Source organism: Lampris incognitus, chromosome 6 (assembly GCF_029633865.1).
Source record: "Lampris incognitus isolate fLamInc1 chromosome 6, fLamInc1.hap2, whole genome shotgun sequence".
Classification (NCBI taxonomy): Eukaryota; Metazoa; Chordata; class Actinopteri; order Lampriformes; family Lampridae; genus Lampris; species Lampris incognitus.
In genome coordinates, this window is record NC_079216.1 from 16,077,324 (window position 1) to 16,102,644 (window position 25,321).

Below are 25,321 nucleotides of genomic sequence, written 5' to 3' on the forward strand. Positions count from 1 at the left end.
CTCCAAATAACAAAATCAGCTCTTTTGGGCAAAACACCACGGATTACAGCGTGTAGGATGGAGGGCCGAATTCGAAAAGCAATAAATCACCATCCATCGAGAAATGATGTCTTGCATGCAGCGCGCTACAGCTCCGAAGTTCAACAATTATCCTGCCCAGGAGGAAGCAGAACAAAGATTAACGTTTACCTCACCATCTGCGGGTTTCGGTGCGAAGAAAGTGAAACCATCTGGGGTACAGATTCAGGGCAAATGGCAAACCTAATGAGATTTTGAGCAGGCACTAAATGTAATAGCACTCCTTGAACCGCTGTGACGACCTCCGCAGGGTGGCCATAATAACCTTAAACGACTTTAAAAGCCTGGGTCAGTAAGGTCTTCTTGGGTATCCATCATGAGGACCTCTGGTGGGAGGCAAAGGTCATGAAGTTTGATGAAATGATATTCGATTCATCAGAGTACGGAAATGAATTGTGGCTGAAATGGTTTTTACACCTCTGAAGAGCCACACGAGGCGCAAAAACCATTAAAGTCAAAGTATATTCAATTAAATGATTATATAATATTATCAAAATAAGACTTTCCATTCATGATCATGGTATTTACAGTGGTCGAGTTGTAGGACTTGGCTTGAAGCTCTGCCGAGGTGGTGTATTTGGAGTCATTAACAGTGCTCACCATGACCTATTTTGTTTAAGACAGGCTTCACACTGTTCAGACTAATCCACCACAGTCTCTGGAATCCACAGCCAGCTGGCCAGGTCAGCACCACCAATGCAACAGCTTGGCCAAACTGACACCCAAGGTAAAACGGAGCAAAAACGCCCCCTACTGACTCTCTTGCAAACCGTCACCCACTCAGGAGCTGCTGATACACGCATGGCACAAGAACGTCAGAACCTCTACCAGTCTAACATAGTACCATGGTACATACAGTACTGACACACACACAGTACAGGGACAACAGGACCTGGGTGTGGGAACCATATCCAGTTGAGGTCCTGTCATTCATGTACCATGTGTGATCATCTGTACTGGTCACTATACAGTCTGTTAGAAGTCATGTTTTCCCATCATCATCGGTGGTCACTCGGGGTCAAGTATGATTGTCCTCTCTCTGGGTCCCTCTGGGTCTTTAGGTGGGTGTAGAGGCCAATCCTGGAGACGCATAATGAGAGGACACCTGGGCGTGACAGATTTTTACGTAGAGAGGCTGATGTGCCTGCAGCCACCACACGGCCCTTGAGAGGGTGGCCAGAGTCCAATGGCATGGAGAACCAAGACGATTGGGGACCACCCTCTGTTGCAGCCTTCATCCGCCTTCACTGCTGTTGTGACCTGGAGACATCTTCCACCAGTTCCGCCGTCGAGGTCTTTGTTAGATCTTTGTTAGAAGTCATATTATTCCCATACCACGTGACATTATGCAGTGGGTCAGTAGTGAGTCTGTTGGAGGTCATGTTGTCCCTGTGCGGTGTGTTAGTATGTACTGTGGTATAAGGTCAGAGGTATAAGGTCAGAGGTCGGTCAAACTACTCCAATAAAAGAGAAAGTTTACTAATGAGTAACTTCAGAGTATTTACATGCTCTACAGAGTATTTACATATGGTAAATACTCTGATAAATAAAAGTATACTCTGATGTGTTCATGCTTTGACTGGTCAGAGTACTTACTCTTGTAAAACGTAAATGGAGTCAAATATTTCACTTCTGTTGCAGCCTCCGATGTCTCTGCTTGTGATCAAGGCAAAATGGCCTTCACATCCCTTTATGGGGAAACATAACAGCATACCAAATTCTTGTGCCAGCAGTCATCTGTGAGAACACTAAACAACCCCACACCCCCACCCCACAACCCCCTACCCCTAACTCCCCCCTGCCCTTCCCGGGACCCCAGACATTTTGCAGGGCCAGAATATTCATGGAGGAACGACTCAAGCCAGAACTACCATTAAAACAAGCTTTCTGTAGTATGAGCTCACTCGGCTGCTATTAGGCACCGGGGCACTTGGTAATGTGCCATGACGGGTCTGTTTCCCTCTGTCCTGATAACGCTAATGATGAGGTATTATTTGGCCGTGTGTCGCCGCGGATAAAATGAACAATAAATTATAAAGAAAACATAACTTGCCAACCTTTTCTCCCTGGCTGTTATGCGGCTTGGATAATGAATGGAGGGGTGTATATATATATATATATATATATATATATATATATATATATGATTACGGGACTGTTTGTGAATGTTTGTTCTGTGTTCACCGGGCACTGTATCAGACCCTTGACCTTCTTAATACAACTTACTTTACTGGTGTAATCACGTGACTTAATGTGAAGCAACTGTATCAGATAAACTCTCCCAAAAACTGTAAATCTGATGGAACACGGTGGACGGATGGACGGACTGATGGACGGATAGATAGATAGATAGATAGATAGATAGATAGATAGATAGATAGATAGATAGATAGATAGATAGATAGATAGATAGATAGATAGATAGATAGATAGATAGATAGATAGATAGATAGATAGATAGATAGATAGATAGATAGATAGATAGATAGATAGATAGATAGATAGATAGATCACAATAGTAATGCATGAATAAGCTTATCATCCACAGCAGACTACTGAAGATAACGAGGGAGCCCCAAAATGCAAAACGTGAATACTGGGGGTCAGCACGTTCCCTTTTCAAACCACCATTGACCTCATTTCTTAAGGTCCTCGCAATTTTTAATACGATCAAATCCGGATTACTCTTAATTGTTGCAGCCGCGACAAACACTTGCTTGTCAGTGAGGGTTTGTTCTCGATTCCGCTCCGCTCGGTCCAGTTCACGCGCTCAGCTGGCTGAAATAAGGCAGAGCAGCGACGCAGTCTGCTATGACGTCATTCATCTCAAGCGCCAGCCACTCATGGCAGGACTTACAAAAATTGTGCCGTTGTTTATTAAAGTCTAGCCAAAATCAGTGTTGAGATTTAACTTTTCATGACTAATAACCTCGAACATAAAACATCCGGTAACATTTCTTTTATTTGATATTGTGGTTTTTTCCCCCCCATAACTGTGAGGGGGTGGTCTAGTTCTCATTAATATGCAGGAGCCTGACTTTTTTTATGACAAGTACAAGCAGGGGTTGGTTGTAAGGGTGGGTGGGGTTTCATAATGTCAGGTTTTATATATACACACACACACACACACACACACACACACACACACACACACACACACACACACGCACACACACACACACATACATATGTATATATATATATGATGTCAGAAAGTGTAAGTTTTTCACTTTCGGTCAGATTTCACATCACTGTTTTATGCTGTCTCAGGTGCTATTTTTTGTTATTGTACATGCAGTACTAATGTCAAAGCATTACTGACCGTTTGCATTAGTATTTTCAAAAAATAGTTTTTTGAGAAAATTTAGAGGATGTTTGACCAATTTTAATCAATTTAAATGTGCCACGAAACGAAAATTAACACAGTCACACCAGGACAAATCCTACAATATCCTGCTATGGCCATGTACAGTATTGATACTGCCCTATGTCCTTACTGGGCCTACTATAAGCCATGCTACGGTATCATGGTATCCTGCTGTGCTCATATTGGTCATACTGAAGTACGGTACAGTAACGATACCTTCACGTTTTCCATTTCGTTGCAGAGTAAGTTCTGTTCTATTCATCGAAGAAACCACCCTGCAGAACCACCATGTACTTGAACTCCGCCCGCATTCTTTGAAAGAGGAATAATATGTTTGTTTCTTAGCATAATACTCCTATCATTACTATACAGATCCCACATATGAACAAGGGCAAGACAAAAGAACTGGTCATTAACACACCAAACCACCCCTCACTCGACTGAACCCCTTCTCCATCCACGGCAAGACAATGGAACAGGTCAACAACTTCAAATATCTTGGACTCACTATAGACAGTGAACTCAGCTTTGATCAACACATCACTGATATCCATAAACGATCCCAGCAGAGACATCACATCATCCACAAGCTCAGAGCACTTTCTGTTGCCCCCCCCCACCTCCTGTTGTTACTTTACAAAAGCATAATCCAACCCATCCCACTGTGCTGCTCCCTCTGTTTCTATACCATGCTGACCATCTCCAACAAAAACACACTCACCAGGATCACACATGCTGCCTCCAGGATCATCCACACATCCTCCACACCCAACCTCTCAGACATGAACGACAGAGCCAAGCCATCTTACACCTTGCACTCACAATAGTGAATGATGCCGATCACCCCCTCAAACCATATCTTACATTACTGCCGTCAGCCTGCAGATACAGAACTCTGAAATGGAGAAGAGCTCGCTTTGGCAGAAGTTTTGTCCCGTCTGCCAAAGCCGCACTAGACAAACTGCCTAGTATAAAGCCAGACTTATATGTAGATGTGATATATGTATATGTGCTGGGACACAGGCAGGGACTGAATGTTATGTTTATGACAATAAAGATGATATCTAATATGAACAAAACCAATATGGCTGTTGCACTGTACACTAGCACGGTGGAAAACCATTTCAACAGTGAGCTGAAGATCCATTTTACCCATTACATCCTCGGGGACCAGCAACAATACCATTCCATCAGCCTACTGAAAAATCCAATCTTTCAGAGACCTAACAGTCTCGGTGAGGTCATATCCTCTAAATTTAGCTCCATGGTATCTCCTCACATTCTCTAGGAGGCCTTGTGGATATACATAGCAAGACATCATGCCCCCGGCTAGCATTTGAGCTCCTTGAGGGTAATATTAGAGGCCTACTGCCTACGCTGGGGCTTGAGGACAGCCATTAAATAGTCAGCAGTGACCTTAGAAGGAGTTTTAAGGTGTCTCTCAGCCTGTGGGAGGAGTGAGCGACGGGGGATTGAAATATCCTGAGCACCACGCATGAACGCACCACGCAAAACTCTCCTGATGTTCTGAGAATTGTGCCTGCAGGCAGTTACAATAACTGGACTCAATTAAGTTCATTACATGTAGCGCAGAAGAAAACATCAAAATCTGAAACATCTGAACTTTAAAACAGAAAGGGATTTTCTTGATTACGTTTACGTTAAATGCACTCTCATGTCTCAATCTCGGCATGTCCCCCCCCCTCCACTCTCAGAATGCCTGGCATATGGTTTGAAACACCTCCTTTTCCACAGGTTTATGCGCAGGTTCTTCTATGCTTGTTTATCCAGCACGTCCACAAGCTGTTCTCATTAATTCTGCGAAGGTACTATGTTTAAATCTGCTGCTAATTGTGTATTTTGCTCAATATGAAGTTCCGCTGTTCCCGAATACCTTGTGTTTTAGTATGAAGGCTACTGGTTTGTTGCAAATATGTCTCTGCATCAGTGTCTTAAACATGAAATAGACGTCATGGTGTGATTTGGATTATGAAATTCTTGTCTTGGCACTGGTCCTTCCCTTGGAGCAACGATGGTGTCTATGCTCAGTAGCTCTCGGCTCTCGCATGTCCTAAACATGGTTTATAGGCTTAACCCTGACATCCTTCTTAATTTGGTTTTGGTTTGTGTGAGATCTTCTCCCATTTAACCTAACCATGCCTTAGCCAGGTCCCACCCTTGTACATATACTTAGTAATATTTTTTTATTTCATATTTTCTAAAGTATTTCATATTTATAATATTTATATATAAGAAAATTAAATGAAAAGTTATAGCACTCATTCTAACATTCGTTCCACTTCAGTGAAACTCACCTCTCTTAGGTTTCTAAACCAGGATCAGTTTTACTGCTGTTTTGGGCATTTAGCCAGCTACCTATTTTAAGTGCTATGTATGTAACATGAATAAGAAAGTAGGGGTTCTGTGTCTTTATGCATGCTCAATAATCCAGATAAGAAAATCAAAGATGGTTGAATCAGTTCATCTGGATACAATGTTTATTGACAGACATGTTCATCACTCCCTGAGTGATGAACAATAAACATTGTATCCAGGTGAACTGAGTGATGAAACATATCTGTCAATAAACATTGTATCCAGATGAGATGATTCAGCCTTCTTTGATAGCTTTGATAGGGGTTCTGTGTTTTGCTCAAGGTTACTTTGACAGGATAAAAGGCGAAATGTGGAATCAAACCTACAACCGTGGCCACAGAGCAGTCTCTCTACATGGCTGCTCTGCCACCATTTGACCAACCAACACGAGTTTGGTTTCCTGTTTTTGAGCATCACATATGTTCATATAGAGTTCATACAGAGTCAATGTGTTTTAATGGTCAAGTCAGCTGACACATAAAAGGAATTTGAACTGCTTGGGCGATATCCTAAAAGGAGACTATTAAAGTGCATTCCAGGCAATGAAAATAAAATTATTAGGGGAATGTTATTTCTATACAATGTGCACTCATTAAAACGCTCTGTAAAAACACCCCATCATTTCAGAGGGGTTCATTAACTCCGACAGGTAAGTAGTAAAGGTTGACATGGTTGTTCAATTAAAAACACATGAACTTAATCAAAACAAATTTATTAGAAATACTGTGTTTGATGTTATAAATGTCAAGTGCAGGACAATGCATATAATTAATATGTGCTATATTTAACTAAACAATTATACAATGGTTCATATCAAACTGCAGGATTTGTGGACCAATGAGATGGCAGTATTTTTGATTTATTGTTGTGATGAATGAGAAGGGAAAAGACATAGACAAAAGATAAGCCACACAATCATCCTTTACATTTGTTTTTAATATTTTTTTTATTCTGTTTATGTGACTATATTACCTGTACCTCCCAGTTAAAAGATGACGATGTGAAGCTTTGTGGTGTCTTAGTATTGAACCTGCAAAATCCCCATGATACTCTCCCCTTCTCCTCCTCTCTAGAAGAGCCACACATGGTGCAAAAAACACTGAGGAGAGAAATAGAAAACTTTCTGGAAACTTCAACAACCTTCCATGTGACCCATCTAATCCTCTCCCTGCAGTAGAACCTACAGCGAGGTCATACAACTACGTGTGACTTGACCAAAATGACCATCGGGTACAACCAACAGATACGACAAGTGGACTACATAAACACAGAAAACACAAACAGCACTGTGACAGATGGGCGTTGGTGTTTAGGAAGTCTCGAACATCTTCTTCCTGTCAGCCTTATCCTCAATGTTCTTACGCCAGTCACCGACGGCCTCTGTTGGCTGAAGTGCAAAGAAATTTGCAATGTTAGAACTTAAGGTATACATGAAAATATCTACGGAAAGTATGTAACCGAAGAAAGAGATGTGTCATGTTGTGAAGGGGCCTACACAGGTCATAAATACCACCTTTAGCACTTCTCTAAAAGCCATGATCAATCTACGGGTACAGGTGTCAGATTGTTGTGGCTCTCTAACCTTCAAACTCCTTTAACTGTTGTTTGAACATAACACTGATGGTCCAGTACTTTACACTGGTTTAACTGTTAGAGCTTCAAGCCAAATGACAAAAATGGGAAGAATAAAATGTGCATGTAAACAGTCACTCACCTCCTCCTTGACCTCCTTCTTGACTTGTTTGAGGTTGGACCTCAGATCCATGGTGACCTTGTGTTTGGAGCCCAGCAGAGCCTGGAGCATGGAGTCAGCGGACATACGCACCTTCTTCAGAGCTGGCTTCTTTACACCAACCAGGTCCACAACCTTGATCTTCAGGTCTTCAATCTGTGCAAGGAACAGTGTGTTTACAATGGGAACGACGCCTGGAGGTTGGTCTTAACTGCGCCGTTGAACCTCAGTGGTCATTTACCTCTTTGTCGGCCTTTGCCACTTTGGCCTCAGCATCATACCTATCCTCATCGATCTTGTCGAGGGCGGCATGCAGCTTTTTGCACAGTTCCTGTTGACATACAGAGACACATTCCATTCATTCAGGCTGGATCCAAATTTATGATTAGGGATAGATTCTGAGGTGGAAACTTCTCAAAATTTAAGTTGATGCTGTAGCTGAAGCCAAAAGAGGACTGTGTAGGTCTTTCCTTAGGATTACACTCAACTTTGCATACTGAGCACCAGTGTGTCCATCTAGCAGTGAATAGCAGGGGCTGCCAACTCTTAAGCGGGTCTTTGTATTCCACATGGGAGACATTTCTAAATGCACAGTATGGTTGGGTGATTCTGGCACCTTACCATCAGGGCTGCCTGGTCTCCACTTGTGTCTGGAGAAGAACAGTGCTCTGACATGTAGGCTTCCTTTGCTGCGTCCAAGTCCTTCTTCTCCTGCTCCAGCCAGCCGGCGGCGATCTGAAGAATCAGGCTCTGGAAGACACAAATAACAGGAGATAGGACTGTCAAATGAAGTAGTGATAATGATCTTTGCTTATAGGCCACCTTTCAGAACAGAGTTAGCAGGTGCCTTATAATCATTCAGCTAGTTTTCATGTAAAGCCCAGATTTCATATATATATATATATATATATATATATATATATATATATATATATATATATAGATGTGTGTATAATGTTATCATGTGTAGGATGTGTGTAATGTTATCATAATATAATATATATACATATATATTATTGTATATAGTACACAATTTTATAGTGTACAGTGTATACTCAATGCAATACAAAGCCACGCATTAATGGAAAAAGAAAAAAAGAGCGAAAAATAAACCAATCATAATGACAAATTACATAAGACGCTGTCTGTTAAACTGTTTTACCGGTGTTATCAAAAATCATTTGTTTGTCAGAGGTGTTCCTAGACCTCTGACATCAGACCCGTTGTGTACTGTTTTTTAACTAATCTTTGTTAGTAGGGAGCTGAAATAATGTTAGTCTGTATGTAAATAATCAAGTTGTTTCACCTTGAGATGGTGCCTGCGGCTGGATGTCATCTTTTTCCTGTGAGGAGACAGAAGTTTGGGCTGTGGTCAGACGGGGTGCTCATGACAGAAAACACACCATGAAAACACACCACAGTGACGTCATGACTTGACAAGCCATTTAATCTGCTAGCGCCACCTAAAAATTCACCTCATTTGGCTCTCATTTATTTCTGTTGCAGTTTTACTTATTCCATCTTTTTTCTTTTTTTTAAAAGAAAATTCTTCCAACATTTATGTCATTCACATAACGAATAGGTTTAAGAGAGACCAACAGGTGGCGATGTCTCAGTATCGAGGAATTAACTTGTTGGGTTGGCAGTGTTTTTCACTTGCCTCGAGAAAAGAAGCTTAAAAAACTATAAAGATACACTTTTGTTAAAAGTGACTATGCTGAATGTGGGTGAGATGGTGATTTAATGAGACTAAACATTGCAGCAGAAGGTTAACTGCAGGACTAAATCTCCACATATCCAAGCGTCTGGCTCGTGGTGGAGTTTCCGCTGGTTTTCAGCGGTGAGCAGATGCTCGTGAGACTTACTCAGACATCGCTGCAGCTTCTTTGGTTCACAACCTGCATGAAGACACATGAAAACACAATGACATCAGTGTGTATCTGTGGCCTTTCCACACATGCTCACCCGCACACACACACACACACACACGCACACTGAACTATATCTCACACACACACACACACACACACACACACACTGAACTATATCTCACACACACACACACATACACTGAACTATATCTCACACACACACACACACACACTGAACTATATCTCTCACACACACACACACACTGAACTTATCACACACACACACACACACACACACACACACTGAACTATATCACACACACACACACACACACACACACACACACTGAACTATATCACACACACACACACACACACTGAACTATATCACACACACACACACACACACACTGAACTATATCATACACACACACACACACACTGAACTATATCACATATACACACACACACACACACTGAACTATATCACACAAACGCACACACTGAACTATATCACACACACGCACACACACATTCATGGATTCATGCACACGTATGAACACACACACACACACGCACACACACACACACACACGCACACATGCACATGGACACACACATGGCAATTGGGGAGAGCCTTAAATGAAAGTGTGGTACTAAGTTCTTGAGATCAGCATGTTCTAATGAATTGGAATAGTTGGTCTACAGAACAGCCGTTGGTGCGCGCGCGTGTGTGTGTGTGTGTGTGTGTGTGTGTGTGTGTGTGCGTGGAGAGGGTTTCTTTACAGAAATGTGATCCTGGTCCACAGCTGAAGCAGTGACTTGGAGCCGTGGTGGTTGAACTAAACTGGGATGGGGAGTGTCGGGTGTCCCATCTGTTTTGGAGCGGTTCATGTGAAAGGTTCCTTTTCAAAGTGCTTAAGTGTCCAATTTGGTGAAATATCCTTCAATGACGTTCACAGCTCATTGGCCTTTAGATGTCCTGCTTTGTATAAAATGTCCTCGTTGTGTTCTGTTTTTAAATTAATGTAATTTGCATAATTTCTGTTATGAATCCTTCTGAAAACACAAGCAGGTACTGGGTAATATTTCCACTTTGGGGGGGGGGAAATCTTGATTAGACCATTCATTGATGACACCACCCTTCCAACTCCTAACAGACCCAAATTGACCAGATCTAAAAATACCTGGGCAGAATTCATTTTAATGAGCCTATCAGTCATGTCCTCTTAATACGTGCTAACACATTGATGCTCGTGAAAAGTCGCACACTAAGCCAGGACTTTTAGGAGCCGGACTGCCAAACACACACTGAGTCCGTTGACTTAGCCAGATAAACGTGATGGTGAAGTGACACAGTTATGGTACTAATCTAATCTGTTGGCTGGATTATAATCTGCCACTGTGAGCCTGGACCGCTGACACCACTCTAATCCCACATGTCAGAGCTGAAACTTTCCGTACCACATAACAAAACCACATCAAATGGCTCGGATGAAAAAGAAAATGGTTTGATCCCTCCAGACAAGCCCTTTTTTTTTTGACAGTTCTGAAGAGTTAATTAATCACAACCGCCTCAAAAGCGCTATGTACCAACAAGAGCATCAAATAAAAAAGCCGTTATTTAACTCGAGTCGTCGTGAACGGCAGAGGAAGATGAATATCGCGTGTTTGCCAACACGATGCGACCACTTCATCTGAACAGCCTCTCATTTACCCCTCCGTTAGTCGGAGGTGAGGGCTGGAGAAAACGCCTTTATCGTCTCTGCACATCCAACCAGCAGCCTGGAGCCGGCCGCCTCACGGCCACGTTCTGCTCCCTGACACACACGGCTCATTAAACACCAAGGTCAATTAGACACATAAATTAAGGTGTGTCAGGAGAAGGTCAGATGTCGCCAACAAATCCCCAAAGTGAAGTCCTTGTCAGGATAGGTCAAAGGAATAACGTCCTGCTGTTTAGTCAGCGGCTGCTCTGCTGTAAACGGTGTTGTGTGGAAATTGGTCTACGCTTGTTGTGTAGCCGCACATCTTAATGAGAATAAAGGTGGCATGTGAGGAGAGCTGTCTGAAAGAGAAAGGAAAAGTAAAGAGAAAAAAAAATAAGGAAGATTGCTCACCTATGAGAGGAGGAAGAAGAGGACAAGACACACTGGGTGGAAGATGAGGAGACACTGCCAAGTCACAGACAGTGAAAAATGAAATAGGGTATATATGGTGTGTTGCGATGCCTCAGCAAATTGCCCAGGTCCTCTTTAAGGAAATGGATTCCAAGCCAGACCAATAGGCCTGCGAGCTCCTGAAATACACCCTGCCCAACCCTGCCCTCCTAAACTGTCCTTCCTGCAAGGCGTCTTGCAAACGCTGATTTAAGGTTGCTACTGTACCAGCAGGGTGGTATGGGGATTAACATTGAGACGAGGGAGCATGACGGGGCCATGCTAACACATGTACGGCACCACCACCCCATTGTTGACCCATTTCACACACCTGAGTGTATGGATAAACAACAAACTATAAATGTGTGGTGATGAGTGACTGAAAAGACTGATTCCACCTGTAGATTAAACATCAAGACGGATTAGAGGCAAAAGATGTCACCCTACTAAATTGTAGAAAGTCAGTTTTCTGCTTCTGTGCTTCTAGATTTACCTTTCATGTCAACACTGTCTCTACATCGAAACCAAAATATTGTGTTGTTGAATATAATATAATTAAGATGTTTTGCTATTCAACCCTTCCAGTATGAAAATGAATCATTACTGACAATGTGACCACCCTGTCGGAGGGCAAACACATTTCCCAACCCCCCCCCCAAAAAAAAACAGATGGGTTTTATTGAGAGTAAATATTCAGAGTTTGTTGCCAAAATACACTAGTAACGTCGTGAAGGGTCTAGTCTCCGCAGTAATTTTGTCAGATATCAGACAATTATTTCTGTGTTTGGTAACCATCATGTATTGTCATTGTGCTGCCGGTTCCTCTGTTAAACTACAGCAGGTGTAGTTCGTCTGCCAGGTTGGTGGTGTTATATGAGCCTGATGAACCTGGGATGTAGCATAATTTTGCGCATCGATAGCTTACTTTTATGAATAAAAACAATTTTGATCTATTTTATCGTTCCTTAATTTGTCAATATAATCGACAAAGGAAAATCGTTTATTTTCCTTTGGTGATTATATTGACAATGGGAAGAGATATGTTTCATGTGATGGGAAGAGGTATGTTTCAGCAACACTAAAACCCTTCTCTGTAGTCCTAACTGGTCATAAACATGTGAAAATGCAGATGAAATGTGACTCAGCCATCATATATAAACACAAAAACAAATGATGGAGTTGTAGCTGCAGTAAAGACAAACATCAGGAGTGGAGGAAGTGATCTTCTAAGTACGGACTCTTGAAGGAATAGTCCAATATGGACAAAAGAGACCCACATCAAAGATCAGAAATCCAATCAGATCTTTGTTCTCCTTTAAACCCGTTTCATCTGCTTCCTAGAGGAACCGTAGTGTCTCATATGATGGACTGACCATGTTTCTGCCGGTCGGCATATCTAAAACCTTGCCCAAAAATAAGCAGTTTCTCCATCTTGAGGATGGTTTGGCTAATCTATCCAAAGCGACACCACGGTGAGCATCAAGCCAGGCCACTAAACGCAACCAGTAATCAAACCAGCAGCGACACGCACACCCGATCTCAACACCGTAGTGTTGATCCAAGTGTTCAGTTAATGTGTGGAAATTATGTTCCTGCAAAGTAAATCAAACCAAAAAATAACCAATAACCAACCTATATGCCGTTATAGGACTGGCCAAAGTATTTCTTTGTCCTTGTGAAATGATATTGGCTAAATGTGCGGATAAAGGTAACAAACAACGTTAAGTGTTACTTCAAGGCATTTATTTTGAATGACTCCAAGAAGCCTGTACAATTTGAAAATATGTCCCTCTGCCGGACTCCTTCACGGTTTACGTCAAGACCAGTCACATGGCCTTGCTATTAGCTGAAACGGACATTCATTTCTTGCTGTGCAACAGTATAACAAAAAACCAAGAAAAAAAGATCAAGCGTGTCCCCTGTAGCCTGTTTTAACATAGAACGCATTCAGTCACTCCGACCTCAGAAGAGAACATCTCCCCTGTTGTCCTTGCCAACCACTGTCCTGGATGTCTTTAGGATGTCTCGAACATCTTCTTCCTGTCAGCCTTGTCTTCAATGTTCTTACGCCAGTCACCAACAGCCTCTGTTGGCTGAGGACCAGAGACAATGGACGTGTTTAGAAGATGGACACCCAGCATCAGTCAAAAGCAGTTAACACATCAAATAGCACGGTTAATAAACTTTGCATGTACTAGATACGTCATGACAAAGCTATGGGTGAGCATGGGAGCTTGTTTTAGACGCCAAGGTCTTCAAGGAACAAGGAACAAGACGTTCGTGTATAGGTCGTTTTAGTGCTGAAATATCCAATACTTGTGTAGCAAAACAGCACATTGTTAAAGAAATGACACAACACGGCTTCCTACAAGGAAAAGGAACTAAGCACAAGGGGGTTTAGTGTTTTAGTAACAAAGTAGCTGTAAAAGTGTGAAGTTTTTGCATCCGTTTGTTTACGCACCTCCTCCTTGACCTCCTTCTTCACTTGTTTGAGGTTGGCCCTCAGGTCCATGGTGACCTTGTGCTTGCCACCGAGCAGAGCCGCGAGCATGGCATCAGCAGACATACGCACTTTCTTCAGGGCGGGCTTCTTGACTCCAGCCAGTTCAACCACCTTCAGCTTCAGCTCCTCGATCTGATGGCAGAGAAACTCATCAGGCTCACGCGTTTACCTACTTACATCTGCAGTGGAAAGCATGCGTTTACTGCCTCCTGTGGATTGAAAAGAGCACTGCTGAATCAGACCTAGAATCACTGCAAACTGAAAGAAGACTGCATTTAACTAAGTGGCCACATTATTGAGTCTTACTACATGTTCACCATTCAAGACTAAACTTTCCAAGATAATGGGAATATGGGGTTACAGAGTTCCCCTGGGTGTATTGTGCTTTTAGCTACCAGTGCTAAACAGATGCTGTATGTCTGACTGCTGACAGCCATTTGATGTGTGGAACTGCACACTTTTAGAGATGAATAGACACTTAGAGATGAATTTCCATTTCTAGAAAATGTTCATAGCACTCAGCTCTACTCCACCTCTGGAAACATCTTACAACTCCAACAATTTTTCACTGAAAAATAAGGAGAAAGAAAGACCAGCACTGTTAAGAGAGGTTTACCAATAGACATATAAACATAGTACTATATTAGCATATTTTTGTGCAGTGTTTCTGAGTTTCAAGGTATTTCAAAAATATAAGAAACCATGTAGCGCCGCATTATGTAATAACGCCGCATTATGTAATAATGTAATACATTTTCACATCATTATGTAATAACGCCACGTTTTTTTCAAATCAAGACATAAATTTTGGTGGTTTATTGCATAATGCACCAAATTATTACATTTTCTTCATAAAAAAGTGTAACATCCGCATTTTGTAATAAGTTGTTACACATTGCACCGGTTATTACAAAATGCGGATGTTACACTTTTTTATGAAGAAAATGCAATAATTTGGTGCATTATGTAATAAACCACCAAAATTTATGTCTTGATTTGAAAAAAACGTGGCGTTATTACATAATGATGTGAAAATTTATTACATTATTACATAATGCGGCTTTATTACATAATGCGGTGCTACAAACCATATTGTTAGGGCTCGGTCTGTTGACCAACCTGGCAACCAGCAATGAGAGCGGGGGAAGGGCGCGTCTGAAACACCTGCAGCCTACCTACTCGTTAACCACTCTAGTATAAGTTTGTTTGCTTTCCAGAACTCGTCGCGAGTTCGTCCTGAACAGTCCCGTGAGTAAATTCTTCGTCTCGAGTTTTGTGACATTTCTGTGTCTCCCGGTGGAGTACAGATTGTAGTATTCTCCGTGTTTTTGCTTGTTTGATTATTCCCTTGTGTCAGTTCTCCTTGAGAGCTTGTTCGGAGAAGAACTCTCTTTGTGTTTTCCCCATTGGATTTTCCCATCGTGATTTTCTAGTTGAGATCAAGTTTTTGATATTCTAATTTCTCCCCTCTCACTGTGGATCTTATTACTCGGTTGGACTTCTACCTTAAAGGAGCAGTTTGTGTTTTTTCCCCTTTCGGACTTTAAAGGAGCAGTTTGTGTTTTTTCCCTTTCGGACTTTAAAGGAGCAGTTTACGTTTTTTCCCTTTCGGACTTTAAAGGAGCAGTTTACTTTTTTTCCTTTTCGGATTAAGGGGGCAGTTTACGTTTTCCCATTTTTAAGAAGCTATTCTCAAGTTCCGCCTGAAGCGCCTCCCCCTTCTGTCCAGGCCCGGCCGGCTCTCCTCTACGAGTCCTGCCAGGTTGGTGCTTTACTTTGTCTTGTGTTGTCGCTATTGGGTTCGTTCTACAAACCTTAACACATATAAAATTATAACAATGGTGATTAAAGCCATCTATGACGCCACCTCTACACATGTACATCTAAATGTCAAAGTAAAAGTACATTTCATGTAAATCTAAATTTCAAAGTAAAAGTACATGAAAATCTAAATTTGACAAGTAGTTTACCATAAACAGTTCACTGTATTCAATACTTGGCTGTGCTGTCTTTTTTTTTTGTTGTACTTGTCTGCCACCATGTGCAGTCCGCTAGTAACTGTCTGCATTTTTTGTAACGCCTGTTGTACATCTGTCATAGTATGTCTATTCTTACACCTGTGTGTGGCCCAGGTCTACTTTTCTGTCTATGGTACATCATGTAACAGAGTTCATGAGACACCGTTTGTTTTATGTGGACCCCTGAATGACTGAAATTACAGTAAACCTGGTTGTACTTGACCGTGTGTTGTCCGTCATTTCACTGAGACTTCTTCTACAGGGCCAAAATATGAGGATCATCAGACATGTCTGGTCTCACAGATTAACCAAATGTTGTGGATTTGAAGGTGTTTTTGGTTCATTTTTAGATGCAGTTTGGGTCCTTGATGTTGTGGGTGCAGGCACCCAGAGATGTGCGAGCATGCAGATCAATACCTCTTTATCAGCCTTGGTGACCTTGGATTCTGCGTCGTATCTTGTCTCATCGATCTTGTCGATGGCATGGTGCAGTTTCTTGCAGACCTCCTGTTGACAGACAAACAACTCCAAATTCAATTTCTCTCCTACAAAACAATTCAGCAGGGGTATTGATAATAATAATCTTTTTTTTGAAAATCAAATTTATATAGCACTTTTCTCAACCAGTGTTTAAAAAGAGCTTCACCTGGCTTCACGAGACATGGTGAAAGTGAAAGCTAGATTATTTATATATATGTAACCGGTTATTTTCTTGCCCAGTGCGGGATTCGATACGGGGTGTACTGCACCACAAGGCGACATCACTAACCGCTCGGCTAAAGGGTCAGACCCGTTAGCTAGGGACTAACGTGTCTTATTAGTAGTTTACATATATATAAACATAAATAATGTTAGATAACATAAATTACAATAATGGGTTGCTTTTATATGATCCATGTGTTGTTCTGTCTGAAAAGTTTTCCCCAGAGAAGTGGGCATACATGAATATAAAATTGAAAAACAAGGGGAAATAAGCAAGCTAACCAGCTAGTGCTCTGCTTACACAGCAACATATGAAGAAAGAACAGTAATCCCGAATGAGACGCTATCAGAAGCCCCCACCAGCCACTCTGCATGGCACTGACTTCAGCATCGTATAAATCACTTGTCTCTTACACACACACACACACACACACGTATGCATAGAAAATGAAAAAAAAGCTACAGCCTTTATCTATCTATCTATCCATCCATCTATCTATCTATATTTGCTGTTCTTGACAAACTTGCTTTTTTAAAATTTATTTCTAGTTTTTCCCCTTATCCCACCCGATTAACCCAATGGCACATGGCCGGAACTCTTGTCGAATAACTCCCTTGGCTCACGTTTCCACAGGAAGGAGACAGTCGTAACACCAGCTTCCTTCAAACTCGTGTCGGCTACACGCTGAAGCCTCGCATGGATTGCATCACCTTCAGGCCGCGAAGGAGGCGTAGGGAGAATGCTTTCAGTTGCTTGGCTGCGGGCGCCCGGGTGGGCCAGAGGGGTCGCTGGAGAACGACGAGTCCCCGAACACTATACCGATCTACACCCACTATCTTTCGGGTAAGGGTGGCCTAATGACTGCCTTACCCCGTGAACGCTCTGGCCGTGACCGGTTACGGCGACTCTGGGATACGAACCTCCCAGCCACATGACGAGCGGGTTGCCAGAACGGCGGTTTATTCCGCTCGGCCACCAGAGCGGCGACAAGCTTGCTTTTTAAAGGCACTTTAGAAGTTATGTCACGTGCCTCAGCAGTGAATCAAATCGACCTCGGGGTGGCTCAGGTTGAGCCTGGCACCAAAACCTCAAGGGTGACGGGTTCCATCCCCCGTGTTGCTGATTGGGTAAAGTATGGCCATACAGCAACTGCCACTCAAAGGAAGTTGAACCAGCTCATCTGGACACAATCACCCTGCTTACACTTGGTTTTAAAATGCGTTTTGGCGATCGGACCACACGTGGACAGCGAGACACATCGCCATTTACACCTGTGTTTATCACGCGTCTCTAAATGCGTCCTGCTGACCACTTGTGATCAGAGTTCGTTATTCCGAAGAAGAAGAAGACGACGATTTCGATACTGTCTAGGTCACTTCCTCTACAAGGTCAAAGGGCGTCAGTCAAGCGCCAGGTTTACTGACTAGCTGTGAAAACAATAGCTAATGTTTGAAGCTGTTTCAAGCACTAATATATACATACGGACCACTCCAACTGTTGAGATTGACAGGACTGATTCTTCTGCCCAAATGGAGATTAGGCATCTCGTTCCACTTGTACTCCAACCACGTACTCGCTCCTCTCTCTCCATTTTTTTTTTCGAAAGTTGGCGCGCTGTTACCAAAACAACCACTACATCCGGCACTGATGACGTCTTTTCCTGTTACGTCCTCGTCGGGGACTTATTAGCGTTAACGCTACAAAAGATACGCGGTCAAATGCGTCTCAGACCACCTCGGCAAGTGGTTTGAGTAACCGGTTCACAAAATGGTGAAACCCCTACAGAAAATCAACGTCTACAGTGCTGTTGTTTTGTGTTTTTCTTGCCCTTTTGCATGCGTTTAAATCGGAGAGGACCGCCGGCGTCTTGCGTGGCTGCCGCGTCTCCCTCTCGTAGCCCCCCCTTACCATCCACCCCTGTATGTCTGTGTTATGTTTAGCCATAGGCGGAAATCCCGGGGGGGACACGGGGGACACGACCCCCATCCTGGGAAAAATATGATAAATCCCCCCCCAATATATCAATGTAAACATAACTATGTAATTTCAATAATATTAGTAATACACAACGAAAGCACCTGTGCTGATTATAGACACTTAATAGTGCATATTTAAGTTTCAAAAGGTTGCGATCCCCCGCCCTTTACATCACGATGGTTTGATTGTCCCCTCCAAAGTTGATATCAGATTTTCGCCGCTGTGTTTATCTGTTGTCTTGTTTCACCCCGTTTATTGTAAAGCGACTTTGAGTTTCAGAAAAGTGCTATATAAGGATTTATTATTATTAAAATATTTGATGGTCGTTTACACTTGTATTTAGTGCTGTCTACCTGTGAGCCGATCGCAAAAAAAACGCATTTTAAAACCAAGTGTAAATGGGGTGAATATTTATCGACAGAAATGTTTGATCACTCGTAATTGATTCAACTTTCTTTGATTTTCTTACCTGGATTATTGAGCATGCATAAAGACAGCAACTTATATATGTTATTTTCGATATCTCTTTCTTTTTTATATTATTTTCTATATTTATTTTAGATTATTTTATTTCATATTTACGTTATATGTAATTTATATATATATGTATATTATTTTCTATATCTTTCTTTTTATATTATTTTCTATATTTATTTTATTGTATATTTATTTTATATTTAATTTACGTATATATATCATTTTCGATATCCCTTTCTTTTTATATTATTTCATTTTATATTTATTTTATATTATTTTATATTATCTTTTTATTATTTTCTATATTATCTTTATTATCTTTTTCTACACTATTTGTATATTCTGTATACATATTCTTGTTTTTTTGCTCTTGTTGTTCTTATATATTAACTATGTATTAACAATGTTTATGTTTTGGGTTACTATTTTAGTATCCTACGATGCCTAACAACATCAGGCAAAGAGACTGCCGATGGAAACGAGCCTCTTAGCTAACTCAGGTACATTTACATTTGTTTCAAATGTTGATTAATGTACATTGTCCCTTCCCAAATAAACGTTTGAATAGATAGATAAATAAAGTACCACTGTGTCATCCCCCCCCCCCCCCCCCGATGTACCTCCATGACACCAACACTGGGGCCAAAGATACTAAGATGTACTCATTCGCAGTAATTTCAGATGCTGCGACTATCATTAGCAAATGTTATGCTATGTTGTGATAAATCAAACGGTGACACTGTGGACGTGATGGCGTGGTGTGCATAATGCAGGGTGACACTGTGGAAATGATGGCGTTGTGTGCATAATGCAGGGTGACACTGTGGACGTGATGGTGTAGCGTACATAATGCAGGGTGACACTGTGGACGTGATGGCGTGGCGTGCATAATGCAGGGTGAAACTGTGGACGTGATGGCGTGGCGTGCATAATGCAGGGTGACACTGTGGACTAATGGCGGGGCGTGCATAATGCAGGGTGACACTGTGGACGTGATGGCATGGCGTGCATAATGCAGGGTGACACTGTGGACGTGATGGCATGGCGTGCATAATGCAAGGTGACACTGTGGACGTGATGGCGTGGCGTGCATAATGCAGGGTAACACTGTGGACGTGATGGCGTGGCGTGCATAATGCAGGGTGACACTGGACATGATGGCGTTGCATGCATAATGCAGGGTGACATGGTGGACATGATGGTGTGGCGCGCATAATGCAGGGTGACACTGTGGAAATGATGGTGTGGCGTGCATAATGCAGGGTGACACTGTGGACGTGATGGTGTGGCGTGCATAATGCAGGGTGACACTGTGGACATGATGGCGTGGTGTGCATAATGCAGGGTGAAACTGTGGACGTGATGGTGTGGCGTGCATAATGCAGGGTGACACTGTGGACATGATGGCGTGGTGTGCATAATGCAGGGTGAAACTGTGGACGTGATGGTGTGGCGTGCATAATGCAGGGTGACACTGTGGACATGATGGCGTGGTGTGCATAATGCAGGGTGAAACTGTGGACGTGATGGTGTGGTATGCATAATTCAGGGTGACACTGTGGACGTGATGGCGTGGCGTGCATAATGCAGGGTGACACTGTGGACATGATGGCGTGGCGTGCATAATGCAGGGTGACACTGTGGACTAATGGTGTGGCGTGCATAATGCAGGGTGACACTGTGGACGTGATGGCATGGCGTGCATAATGCAGGGTGACACTGTGGACGTGATGGCGTGGCGTGCATAATGCAGGTGCATTACAATGAGAGCAGCCTGGTCTCCGCTCAGTTCAGGGGCCGGGCAGTTCTCTGCCATGTAGTCTTTCTTCATTTGCGCAATTTCTTTCTTCTCGTTCTCCAGCCAGTTGGCTGCAATCTGCAGCATTATACTCTGGAGGACACAAATAGGACAATGTATTTATATAAAATGCATTTGCCATTTCAATGAATACAATTTCATTGTCATCATTATCCAGATCTGCTGTATTCATATATAGACTGAAGAGTAACAGACACATTTGTCCATCCCAGTATATCACATCGGTTATCCTGGAAGCCACAGGCAAAACACGCTGTGACCTGTATGTCAACATGGACATCTCAAGATGGATCTCTATTTATTAATCCAAATCAACTTGTCACAGAAAAGCAACACTGCTCTGCTCACAAGAAAACATGGCAAAAAAAGAATAAAAATCAACTACTGCATCTATAAAGATGTGTCTGTCTCTGTTTATTGCTGTAGTGTTCACTATCGGGGTGAATTTTTACTTTCCACCCTTCCTGAGGGACACGGGCTGGGACAGTCAGCATCCTCTTCAGACCTCGTTTTTATAGGCCGATCTTCTGGAAGCCTATATAATGCAACACAACTTTTGCATATTTATTAAACTACTGTGCTGAAATTGTGTGTGTTTGTCGGTGCTGGTTTGTTCATTGGCATAATGCATCATGTTTTCTGTCCCTGTCTCTATTTTCTGCTTATTTCATCCTCATTTCACTACTTTAGCAATTTGATTTTAATGGTATTTTTTGCGAATCGTGTTTTAACTGTGGTACCATATGAAATCAGAACAAGCAGCAGCAGCAGTAGCAGTAGTATCACTGTAATCGATACGCCGCAGGTGAGATGACCCAGTTTCCGTGTCAGTAAAGGTCATTTAAGTTTGCCTTCCCAGATAAGTGTCTGACCAGATAGTGTGGATAGGATGGACAGCTGCTGTGTGGTGAGAGTCTGGATCCATTTCTTTCTACTGTCCACCGCTAATTCTTGCTTCGTGATATATATTTGCTGGTCAGTGCTGCAGGATTGTGTTGTGATCGCTGCTACCTCCTCTGCTTCATCTGGACATTCACATGAACTCTTGGCTCAAAAGTCACATACTCTGACCTTTAAACTCAGCCAACGGCAGAGTGCCCGAATGGAAAAAAAAACTCCCAAAATTAAGAATGTGAGAAGACTTACTTTCAGATGATGCCTGCGGCTGGAGGTCATTTTCTTTACCCTGCAATTAAAAGGCAGATTAGATTCCCTTCTCGGTGATAAGTGATGTGGCAGCCATTAAAAACAGGGCACAAACAGTGTAGGGATAAGGCTAATTAAATAATGAAACATGACCCGCTGTGCCATGGACGGCCTCTATTTTAGCTTTCCAATGCCTACCTAGTTTGCAGAGGAAAGCTGATACTTACTCAGACATGTTGGTTGTTTGTGTGCTTCACACCCTGTTCAGAGATGGAAAAACTGTCATCAATACACGTTCAAGCACACAAACGCACAATTCACACGAAGCGCACTGACACGTCGCGGGAATAGACAGCCCGCCGTCGTATTGATCAGTGACCGCTCGGCCTCTGGAAAGAGGATCCTTTTTACAATTGGAGAAAACCTGCTGGAGCCATCAAATCCATCTAATTTTGGAGCAGGCAGGGTCAAATGCCAGGACTTCAGCCTCGCAGTTGGTACTCCTCCTCGGAATTCATTTTCCCACATCGTGCCACGGCCCCCGCATGCAAATACCAGCGGCAAAGACACAAGAAGTAAATCCAGGCATGCGGTGTCAGTCATTAACAGCAAATTCAACATCCCACCGGCATGTGCGGCACACCCTGTCACCTGCTTCCATATCTCTGTGTTGCAAACATTACAAAATCCGTTCACGGTACAAACGCCCCAAGATGTGAGGGTAAAAGATTTACATGCATCTTGATGAAAATTCGTGCAGTTGAGTGAAATCAACAAACCATCGTTAGCTACAACCGCCGTTAATGAACATAGCATAAAAACCGCAACTTGAAACAACGAAAAACCTTTTGTTCAAACTCCCGGTCCCGAGACACATATAAAGTCTTTCATGTGTTGATAACAACACACTGAGAACACAACTCTGACCTCCCTTTAATTGGCCGTTGCTGTTAACACACCAATTAAAAGGTTCGTCGACCAAGTCACCAAATCTATTCGTTTTCAGACTAACAACCCCTCACCTGATGCTGCATCACGCCAATGCACTCATCTGCAGCCGAAGAAGACTATGATTGCGACTCCAAGACTTTCTGACCAACGCCTCCGTTCAGAGGAATAAATCAAGCTTTCTCCACTAACGGATTGGGAAAACTTGAGTTTACCTTCACCGCGTGTTCATCTGAACCGGAATAAACACAGCTCACACAGATGTCCAGCATTTATTTCAACACCTCAATGAGCACCTCAGACTCATGAATGTAAAAGAATAAATGCGCGGCCATTATGTAAAGCCACCGGACTGCCTTTATGTCCTCCAAGCCGCTGAACACAACCGCAAAGGTCACAGGAGTCAGCACGCACAAAACAACCTTGAGCAAGCCGCACGACTAGATCCAACCTGAACCATCGCGGCATCGGCATACGATCCCCTGGTTTTACCGATAAAAGTCATCGTCTGTCTTCTAACTCGGTGGACTCGGCACGACAGGACTCGCCCGAGGAAACAGAGAAGTCTCACCTACTGCGAGTGAAGGAGAGGAGGAGGGCAGGACACAGACTTGGTGGAAGAAGGGGAGACACTGGCAAGTCACAAACAGAAACGAATAAACAGGGTATATAGAGCGTTAAGTGCCAGCTCAGCAGAAAGACAGCCCTCTTTATGGTAGTACAGCCAGTTCAGACCAATAGGCCAGCAGGCTCCAGAAATACCACCATACCTCGCCAACTAACCTCATAAATTCTCCTCAGGAAGTTGTCTCTGGGACACAGGCCGTCCTGAGGTTCCTCCTCCTTGATTTTGACACTCAGAAGTGAATGGACGAAGGGAATTGTTACATAAGCGGAGGGGGGTCAGAGGAGACGTGGGAATCAGCCCTCTTTTTTCTTCTCACACCATTGTAACAGGAGCTGCTGTGGCCGGGGTTCAGCGATGTCCGAGGCGTTACTTTAGATGGTATATTATATTAAAATTATTAATTTGGGGGGAAAAATGGAAATATATATTTTCTGGGGGGGGGAAAATATCTAACCTTACATTCTTTGGGTAATATTACTAATATATCAATATGGTTCTGTGAAAGTCTGACTGTTTAGCATGAAGTAGCTTCAATATGTAAAGTAGCTTCCACAATATTGACAACCAATTTTAGGCTGATGGCACAAATCACTGTGTCAGAGCGCCACGTGATAGATACCTTGGTAGGAAGTGAAGTTTGTCAGCTCAGTGTACTGAAATCAATTGATCCAGTAAAACCAAAACGATGACCCACACAGGAGCCACGCGCCCCTTGTAGATCCACTCATTCATTTCCCTTTCTTTTGATTATGATATTGAATATAAAAATATATATGAAAATAATTATATATCATGGGACCTGCAGTAAATTCCCTACGACAAAATAGTGATGCCTGCAACAGGAGTCAGCAAGTAAGACTCCACCGGCTGCAACACAAAAGGAGCAAATATTTCCCTATTCCTGAACTTTTCAGGCACATAGACATTTTTGGTATGAATATTCGGCCTATGGCAAAAGAAATCTGCTTCATGTTTAAGAAAAATGTCCGTTTGATTTTTCTTTTGCTAAAATGAAATTGATAAAAGTGAAGGATTGATACTCACCTTAATACTCGCCTAATGATGCTTTATCCTTCTTTTGGAACATCTACCAAAGACTCTTCTGACAGATGTGAGAAGACGTTCTGGCATCGGGCCATGTGTCTTCACTGGGAGTAGGGACCATATGGAGGGAGGACAACCTCCCAGCAGAACTGGGGAGAAAAGAGGAGGGAGAGAGCAAGAGGTTTTCTACTGACATCTTGTGGCTTACCAATAAAAGAACTGTGTCACGCGTCCCAAGATTCCTCCACATCACATACTTCATAAAATAAAACATAAAAATGGCCAAAACGTGGGGAAAAAAATCTTTACCCATAAACTAATATCCTCTAAAAATAAAGGATTGCAGCATCACAGTGTTTCCAATTTCAAACGATTTAAAAAGGAAACCAGGAAAACCCAGTTCCATGAAAAGGGTTGAATGAAATTTCGAGGAGAGTGTTTGGTTGACAGCCCGGGGGAAATGAAAACAAGCATA

At 42.5% G+C, this 25,321-nt stretch overlaps 2 protein-coding genes and 1 long non-coding RNA gene across 4 annotated transcripts; 1 reads left to right on the forward strand and 2 right to left on the reverse strand.

Moving 5' to 3' along the window:
* Positions 1-6,735: 6,735 nt before the first annotated feature.
* On the reverse strand, positions 6,736-11,565 carry LOC130113832 (troponin I, fast skeletal muscle-like). The gene is made up of 7 exons (XM_056281496.1): positions 11,545-11,565; positions 9,419-9,451; positions 8,860-8,896; positions 8,175-8,303; positions 7,795-7,884; positions 7,536-7,709; positions 6,736-7,208 (listed from the first exon to the last, which is right to left on the reverse strand). The coding sequence occupies exons 2-7, from the start codon at positions 9,424-9,426 to the stop codon at positions 7,131-7,133; spliced, it is 516 nt and encodes a 171-aa protein (XP_056137471.1). The 5' UTR covers positions 9,427-9,451; positions 11,545-11,565; the 3' UTR covers positions 6,736-7,130.
* Positions 11,566-13,311: 1,746 nt separating this feature from the next.
* Positions 13,312-23,836, reverse strand: LOC130113831 (troponin I, fast skeletal muscle-like). Of its 2 annotated transcripts, none has more exons than XM_056281494.1 (7): positions 23,746-23,836; positions 22,454-22,486; positions 22,227-22,266; positions 21,024-21,152; positions 16,522-16,611; positions 14,045-14,218; positions 13,312-13,676 (listed from the first exon to the last, which is right to left on the reverse strand). In XM_056281494.1, the coding sequence occupies exons 2-7, from the start codon at positions 22,459-22,461 to the stop codon at positions 13,599-13,601; spliced, it is 519 nt and encodes a 172-aa protein (XP_056137469.1). In that variant the 5' UTR covers positions 22,462-22,486; positions 23,746-23,836; the 3' UTR covers positions 13,312-13,598. The 2 variants fall into 2 exon arrangements, with proteins under 2 accessions (XP_056137469.1, XP_056137470.1); XM_056281495.1 differs by having other exon boundaries at positions 23,750-23,816.
* On the forward strand, positions 17,540-21,453 carry LOC130113835 (uncharacterized). The gene is made up of 3 exons (XR_008810360.1): positions 17,540-17,650; positions 19,693-19,761; positions 21,293-21,453. It is a non-coding gene; the product is annotated as an uncharacterized LOC130113835 (long non-coding RNA).
* Positions 23,837-25,321: the final 1,485 nt, after the last annotated feature.